This window comes from Musa acuminata, chromosome BXJ1-11 (assembly GCF_036884655.1).
Source record: "Musa acuminata AAA Group cultivar baxijiao chromosome BXJ1-11, Cavendish_Baxijiao_AAA, whole genome shotgun sequence".
Taxonomy (NCBI): Eukaryota; Viridiplantae; Streptophyta; class Magnoliopsida; order Zingiberales; family Musaceae; genus Musa; species Musa acuminata.
Window position 1 is genome coordinate 29,244,729 of NC_088337.1, and position 8,268 is coordinate 29,252,996.

Sequence of the window (8,268 nt, forward strand, 5' to 3'; positions counted from 1 at the left end):
CGTATGCTGATGAGATTTCAAGTTAAAACGTTTCCTCTAACTCGTTTTCTCTTTTATAAGTTAGTTCTTATGGAACCTCTTATTGAACCATAAAAGTTTCCTGAGAGACTAACCCTTTATGGACAAACATACAAGAATATCACATAACATAGATAAAATCAGTTAAGTTCGTGCCGCATCGCTCTGTTGATCTTCTTATCCAACCCTAATTGATGCATCCAATCACAAAGGAATTTGGCTTCATTTGCATGGGCATGTTGGCCCACGACCCACTCAGTATCTCATACCGCGAATGGGCTCGCTGGATCCGGCCGACATCTCACATTGATCCCATCACACGAGAATTGGGCGTCATTGGCGTGGGCTTGTCGGCCCACAACCCACTCACTGCAATCTCGCACTGTGAATACGGCCCACGGCTCACATCCCCAATGTGCAGGCGCCCGCCCGCTAAAAATCTCAACCCCCAACCAAAACCCCGACCGCGAGGAGAGAACGGAAGGGCAGCGAAAACCTAGTCCGATCTCATTCCTCCAGATCCCGTCGTCCTCCCGTGATCCACCATAATTCAGGTTCTATCCTTACTGTCGATCGATAGGTGCCTCTATCCATGCCGGACCTTCAGGCCCTCGTCACCGATTTCGTCCTCAAGCTGAAGAGGCGGTAAAATTTTTCTTCCTCTATCTCGGGTCGTCCTTGGTTTCTGTGGTCTTTTACTCTTTGTGTTGTATTGGTCTTAGGAAAATCGAGGGGTCGCAAGCTACCGCAAAGCAGACAGCCGAACTGCTGCGGCAGGTGGTCTCACAGCAGCGAATGCCGTACACGAATCAGGCCTCGGTTCTCATCGATGCTGTTAGGGCTGTTGGCGAGCAGTTGATTGCCGCAAACCCCATAGGCGAGTTGTCAAATTCATACCTTTTTGCTTTCCCCAATTTGTTCTTGTTGTTTGAGGCATTTGGTGGCTTAAGAATGATTGACCTGTACTTGGGATCTCAGAAATGAAAGAATCTTGATATTCGATAAGTTTTGATTGCCTGTTTGGATGGAGAGAAGTGCGAAGCAGAGAAGAGAAGTGTATCCTCCTGTTTGATGAAGTAGGAGAGAACTGGAGAGATTTTGCTCCTTCTCAAAATTGGAGAAATATGTAGAGTGAGTAGAGAGAAAGTGGGCATACAAATATCATATTACTAATTTGATCTTACATGATAAGGAAGAGATTTGCCAAGATTCTGAAATGACCATGGAAATCCTCCTCAAAATTGGAGAAATATGTAGAGTAAGTAGAGAGAAAGTGGGCATACAAATAACATATTACTAATTTGATCTTACATGATAAGGTAGAGATTTGCAAAGATTCTGAAATGACCATAGACAAAATTTTCAACTAGCTACTAAAACCTCTTCCTCTCTGTGAGTGAAAAGGGGAGTTTCTCTTCTCTTCTTCCTCCTCTCTTCTCTTCGTATGGTTGACACTGTATTGAGATGTTGTACAAAATCATGACAATTTGTACATTAGGGGCCTTCATGTAACTATAAATTATCATTGGGCATTTGTGTGTGTAGTAGAACTTTTGAAACTCATTAACTGGCTGTTTGGTCGACCACAGTTACAACATTTGTACCTTTAACTGCAATGTAGTTGTAAATTCTCTGCCACTTCTAGACTCTTTGAAGTAGGGAGCTATGCAGATTTAATGAATGACAACTAAATGGTACAGGATACTGATGATAGCTCAATCAACAAAATGCATAATGTAATTAATATGACAGGCAAAAAAAAAAATTCAAGTTTTTAAATGAACATTTTAGTACATTTGATGCATGCTCAAATATGATGTTTAGTACATTTGCTAGATGAATTTACAACATATTCTTGCATAAGCTGATAAACTATTATTAACATAATCATTTCTAATGATGTCTGTTGTCAATAAAATTGTTCTTGCAGAGCTTGCTGTTGGAAACATTGTAAGGCGTGTTTTGCATATCATCAGAGAAGAAAATCTTTCCTCAACTACAGCAGCAATGGAAGGATTGGGCTTAACTGCTGGTAGTGATGATGATGAGGGTGAACATGAAGATCGCCCAGGATTATCAGCTGCAGCTGTTGCTGCTGCTGCTAGAAGTACCCTTCGCGCCCCCTCTTTGCAAACTCTTCTTGAAGACATTCCTGAGTCTGCTGTGGCTCCTCATCCTTCCTCTTCAGGAGGAGATTCTGAAGGAAAAAGCAAATGTATCTCCTTTATCTCTACCTTAGGCTTGCGTTAAGCAATTCAGCATGCACGGATAATTTCTCTTATTATTTATTTTTTTCAGTATATTTCTGTTATATGTGTTTATTTGCATAAGATTTAAGTTGTTCGGTCATAGTCCAAGGCATGATAAAACAAACTTCCTTTGGGAATATGGACTTGTTAGATATCTCGTATTCTGGTTAAAATACTTTTCTTCTTTAGCTGCCGATAGGGGCTCGAGGAGCAAGAAGTTGAAGCATGATGTAATTGAGGCTATCAATGAACTGATTCAAGATATTGATACCTGCCACGAGCTAATCTCGGAACAAGCTGTGGAGCATATTCATCAAAAGTACTAATCTCTGTGACATATCCTTGAATTTTTTGCTGTTAATTATTGGCCTGAATGTAGAATCTTTTTTTCATCATTATGGAATCAAACCTTTCTTGTGATCAGAGTTTTTTTTTTAATTTATTGGCATATTTAGTTTTTTTTTATGTTTTTAGTACAGACAGTTGTTGATAATATAAGAGTTAAATGAAATTATTCTTTTTGCCAATTATCTATGCAAAAAAATATCAAAGAGAAATATGTAACTAAACACCATTGGCTGTGTTTATACAAGCAGAAGCCCTGAGAAGCAAGATGCTTTTGCAGTCATGAGAAGCAAGATGCTTTTGCAGTCAAGTAATATTGATTTTCATTACTCCTTTTTGTTTGCATACATAATGAGGTTCAAGATTTTTAGATAAAACATGTACATGTACATTTAGTAAAGAAAGGCATGCATAAAATGCAAGTAAAGCTGTTATCTTACCATATATGCAACACTAACACAAGTTCCATTAATTTGTAGTTCCATTAATTAACAAATTAATGATGATGTAACTAATTTATTTAGAATTTGTTTCAGCAAAAAAAAGGAAAACAATCTCCCACGACTCTCGTTTCTTAAAGGACTCTATCACAATGTGCACATCAAAATTGATATATGCTTGGGTAGCAAATAGCTTAATGTGATTGTTATTGAAAAACTAAAAATTTACAAATGCTTTGTATGTTGTCATTTATCTGTTTTTCTTATTTTCATGACCATCAGGTTCGCAAGAAAAAATATGTTAAACTAGTGTAGTAATTTGAGCATACCAGTATGCTTTATCAAATTTTTTTTATGAACCATTTTGTATAAATGTAAACTCTATATAAAATTATAAATCTGTTATGCAGAGTATGTAGAAGAATAAACATTAACATCTTGGACCAACTGGAAAAATTTTAATGTAGTCATCATGGTGGTCATCATAATTTATTTCTCTTCCTGTCAGTGAGGTAATACTTACTCTAGGCCGTTCAAGAACAGTCAAGGAATTCCTTTGTGCAGCAAAAGAGAAGAAGAGAACTTTTCGGGTATTTGTTGCAGAGGGTGCTCCAAGGTTAGCACTCTTGCCCAGCTATATTGTGTGCGAGTTCAGTTTGAGACATCTAGTGAACTGCCGTACACAATTTTGGTCATTCTTTGGCACTATTTGTATTGCTATGTTTAAAACTTAGGTATCAGGGGCATGTTCTTGCAAAAGAGCTGGTTGGAAAGGGAATACAGACGACTGTTATAACGGATTCTGCTGTTTTTGCAATGATTTCACGAGTGAATATGGTAATTTGAGAAACTCGTGTTGTAGGAAAACTCTTGTATTTCTTGTGTTATTCAAAACTGTACTATGTAGGTGATTGTTGGAGCTCACGCAATCATGGCAAATGGTGGAGTGATTGCACCTGTTGGCATAAATATGGTTGCACTCGCTGCTCAAAGGCATGCTGTTCCATTTGTTGTTGTTGCTGGTAGTCACAAGGTTAATACTCACCGTGCTGTGCTGCCTTCTTGAAACTCTTAAAATTGCTTGATGCCCTGCTAACTTTTTAGTAAATTTAAACTATCATCATGACTTTTTGTCACTAAAAGTGATCTAGCATAGTTCACACTTTTCACGATAAAACAGTAACTTGATTTGTGTTAGCATCATTGAAATTCAATCTAACTTTGGGTGTACTTTTGGTCTTTTTGCCAAAAATTAGTAGAAATAGGCTAGAATAAATCAGATTCATTTGGACTTGGCCGATTTCGGACAGCAAGGAGAAGTGGAAAGTCGAATGAAGGAAAAATAATTGTTTAAGACCTTTGAGTGTAAACTAGAGAAAAATACTCCTGTTGCTGTTGTCAATTACTGTAATTATCAAATTTATCACTTGCCACTAATGTTGTAATATATGTTTTCCACCACTACTTGAGATAGACAAGAAAGAATGTAGTGGGAGAAAGGGTGGCTAGAAATACCATCATAGAGAGGGGAGTTGTCATGGGATTTGCAATTAAATTCAAATAGTATGGGTGCTTTTGTGATGTTTATACAGTGACTTCATAGGAACACTAAAAAAGTTTCAGAAATGATGCTTTAAATTGTTTGCGCCATTAGCTTTATAGAACTTCATGGATCTACTTGTGTGACCATATTGTAGTAATATATTCTTGTGCATTAATTTTCTCAAGTTCAGATCACCTGTGTGTAGCATATTCAAATATAACAGGTCTTCTTTAATTGCAAAGGCCTACTTGAATAAAAGAGAAATTAGCCACACAACAGTACTTTATAGCTGCCTCTTAATGATTGACAGTATTGTGCTTCTCTTCTGCATTTAATTTTGTTTATCTACACGCTTGAGATATTCTTATCCTCTCCTTTTCTGTTAGTTATTTTATTGCGTTGTCCTACATATTTGATGCATGTCCTGAAAGAATAAAATTATGTGGTTATTATTTTGCTATATGGCAGCTATGTCCGTTGTATCCACATAATCCTGAGGTTCTGCTGAATGAATTTAGATGCCCATCTGATTTGCTGGATTTTGGAGAGTTTTCAGATTGTATGGATTATGGTAGTTTGGGTGGCTCTCCCCTTCTTCATGTTGTGAATCCTGCATTTGACTATGTTCAGCCAAAACTGGTTAGCCTTTTCATCACTGACACGTAAGCTCACTTACCTTTCCTCCCAAAATATTGCAGCCGAAGGTGCAAGATGACCCCTTTTTTGTTTTTTCTTTTTCCTTTGCTGTGTTCTTTTATGCTAATGGAGTTAGAGCATATTAACTTGTTTTTTATCATATGTTTCATTCTACTTGTGTAACTTCTTAACTTGAATATCATAATTTTACAGAAGGTATCAGCAATTTCCCTCTTTGTAGATGAAATCTTATGGGATAGATCAATGTTATGGTAGGATACATAAAAAATAATAATAAAATGACTTTGAATTTGCCGGCACCAACTGGTATGTTGCACAGGTGCATTGGCACATTATCAAACCTGTAGGTAACGTTATTATCAAACCGGTAGATGAGGTCACTATGGTCAGCCATGTTATACTTAATGTAACTATAACACAATGATTTTAAAAACAGCATCTAATACCAATTGTGCAACTTTATGAAACAAGCTTGATCTGTGTGGGTTAGTTCTATGAGATTCTTGATTATTATTAGCTTTTGCCATGGCTAAAGGATTAATAGAACATGTTGTCCTTTTTTTAATCTTTAGATTAGGTCCTCACTTTTGCATTAATATATATGTATATATTCTTTTTAGCAAGGCTCTTTTTCTATCATTTTAGGCAGCTCGGATATCAAATTTTGTGTGTAGTTCTAGTAACCAACTACCACGGCCTGGTGGTAGGTCCCATGGAGTCAAGTTTCCTCTTCCGGACCATTGTGGGTTCAGTATACTCGACAGATTCCATGATGCCTTCCATGGAGATGATGTGGAAAGGCAGTGAACTCCAAAAAAGCGAAAATAACATTTACTTCATTATGATCCTATGCACTTAACAATGACATCTACTTCATTACAATGACATTTATGTAGGATTATTGGGTTTTGGGGTCATGTGTTTTTGTTCGAGAGTCGAGCTTTCCTTTGAAATTTGGCATGCACTTAACCCTTTATATTATGTTCCAGAGCTAAACTCAACTCACTGATTGTATTTGTAGTTACAGACTAAAAGTTTCCACCCTTAACCTACTTGCAATTTTCTTTAAGAGCATCTCGACCCTATTCTTATCTAAACATAAATTATTGCTCGATCAGACATAACTGGGTCGTTTGGTGAATAACTCAATTAATTAACATCAAAAACAAACATGGGAAACAAAATTGGAGCAAGTTAAGTCAACAATGAAATAGTCGACTAACCTGTTGGTGAAAGAACATGGGGGGGTGGAAGAGACACAAAGTCAGTCCACAAAATTCATACAAGGATCATCATAGCACCATAAAGTCATGAACCAAATTTTTGCCAACTAGACAAAGTGACATGCTTCTTGTCATATAATTTACTACTAGCTCTTGATTGTATTCCATCACTCCTGTCACCCAGAATGGGAAATGGAAAAATGCTGTCTTTGTTTTAACTGCTGGTATATTATCTATACTAGGATTGTCATAACAATCAATTCTTCAATATTGGATTACCATGCCAATAATTCTAGCCTGTTCTCTTGTCACTACAGGGGAGGACATAACCCGTCCTATGTGTACCGGCTTATTGCAGATTATTACTCTGCTGATGATCTTGTGGTACAACGAAATTCAACTTAGTGAAGGTTTATTTTAAACATATGTTTTATGAGATTCTGGTTTGGATAAATTTTCCGGCATATGTTGATTTTTTCGAGTGGATGAACTTTTCTTGTGATGATGCTAGATGCATTGAAAAACTTTCTTTGCTGAAAGTAAGTTAAAGCTCATGAAAAATCTTATGACCAGATCTGTTTGATGATCAACTGGAATAGTAAAAGGAAAAAAAAAATGGTATATGGGTTAATAAGACAAAGAAGTCTGTCCTATGAAGCTGATGAATGATGAAGCCTCAAATCAGAGATGATGAGAATCTTAAAAATGTTGATGCAAGCTCTGATGAAGCCAATTTCTTAAACATGTCATGTTATTTCTTATATTCTTTTACCTTTTTCCCTCCTCTTTTTTGGATTTGGAAAGCTTGTTAACGATGTAGGGACATTGCTGTCATTTGGAATTAGTTCTATCGTACTATAGTAGTCAGCCTTTCAGTTTTCCCCCATCTTTCGTACTCTCTTTGTGATAAACTTACTGTTAACATGTGGATTATTAGACGATAACATTATAAAATATGTCACCGGTATTTGTCGTTTCATACAACTGTTAATAGGTGGATTTTAAGAATATACTCTGGCATGTTGCTACATGCTGTACTAAGGTCATAAATTTAGTTTAATGATCATTAATATCATTAGATGCTTACATGAATCATCTGGGAATTTTGCTGGCGTCTTATCTTTCTATCGATCTTTCAATCTGTTAGCTCGTCGAACGGCTTCTTTTGGGTATTCTACCCTCTACCTCGGCTGTCTCTACCAACTCATAATTATGTTGTTGGGTTAATTATAAATTATGTTTTGTAGTTAGATCATTTTAGTATCTTGATTTTTAAACTTAAAAAAATTTATATTATAATTCTTATAGTTAATAAAATGAAACATTTATTATCTTAGCATTATTGGTTTTATCGATAGAATAATAACAATGATAGGTAAAAAGATAATTTTAATATCTTAATTATATTTTTAATGGTAGTGGATAGCAATGTCCTTGGGGCTGTTGGTAGTTGTTATAGATGGGTAAGAGCGAGAGTTGAGACAAAGGGAGAGGAAGAAGAGGATGATGTAGATGTCAATCATTTTACATCTATGTCAATGTCGCTCAATAACTACGTCGGCGACTTGGGTTTTACGCTTGATGACCTAGGAGATTTGCGATGCGACGGTAGTGATTAGCCTTATAGGCACTCCGAAGCATACTTCCTGTAGTCGTTTCCTAGTGCGAGCCAACCATGCGAGTTGTCGCTTCCATGCATTGTCATTCGCTCCACAACCCTATCCTTCGACTCTAGCCTAGCAAGATGGCTTCTACCATCTCCTTAACCACCCCACACCATTATTTCGTGGCGA

At 36.7% G+C, this 8,268-nt stretch overlaps 1 protein-coding gene across 1 annotated transcript; it reads left to right on the forward strand.

Annotated features, from left to right (window-relative positions):
* The first annotated feature begins 458 nt into the window (after positions 1 to 458).
* Positions 459 to 6,985, forward strand: LOC103971938 (uncharacterized). Its single transcript, XM_009386101.3, has 9 exons — positions 459 to 663; positions 741 to 895; positions 1,949 to 2,233; positions 2,457 to 2,586; positions 3,561 to 3,668; positions 3,787 to 3,889; positions 3,960 to 4,085; positions 5,064 to 5,257; positions 6,793 to 6,985. Exons 1-9 carry the CDS (start codon positions 611 to 613, stop codon positions 6,878 to 6,880), a joined length of 1,242 nt encoding a protein of 413 aa, XP_009384376.2. The 5' UTR covers positions 459 to 610; the 3' UTR covers positions 6,881 to 6,985.
* The last annotated feature ends 1,283 nt before the right edge of the window (positions 6,986 to 8,268 follow it).

What these genes read in the sequence shown, in the direction of transcription:
- LOC103971938 (XM_009386101.3), top strand. Translation starts at nt 611, where the DNA reads ATGCCGGACCTTCAGGCCCTCGTCACCGATTTCGTCCTCAAGCTGAAG. An exon ending in GATTGCCGCAAACCCCATAG is followed by an intron (nt 896 to 1,948) that starts GCGAGTTGTCAA and finishes TTGTTCTTGCAG; the next exon opens with AGCTTGCTGTTGGAAACATT. An exon ending in GTTGCAGAGGGTGCTCCAAG is followed by an intron (nt 3,669 to 3,786) that starts GTTAGCACTCTT and finishes TTTAAAACTTAG; the next exon opens with GTATCAGGGGCATGTTCTTG.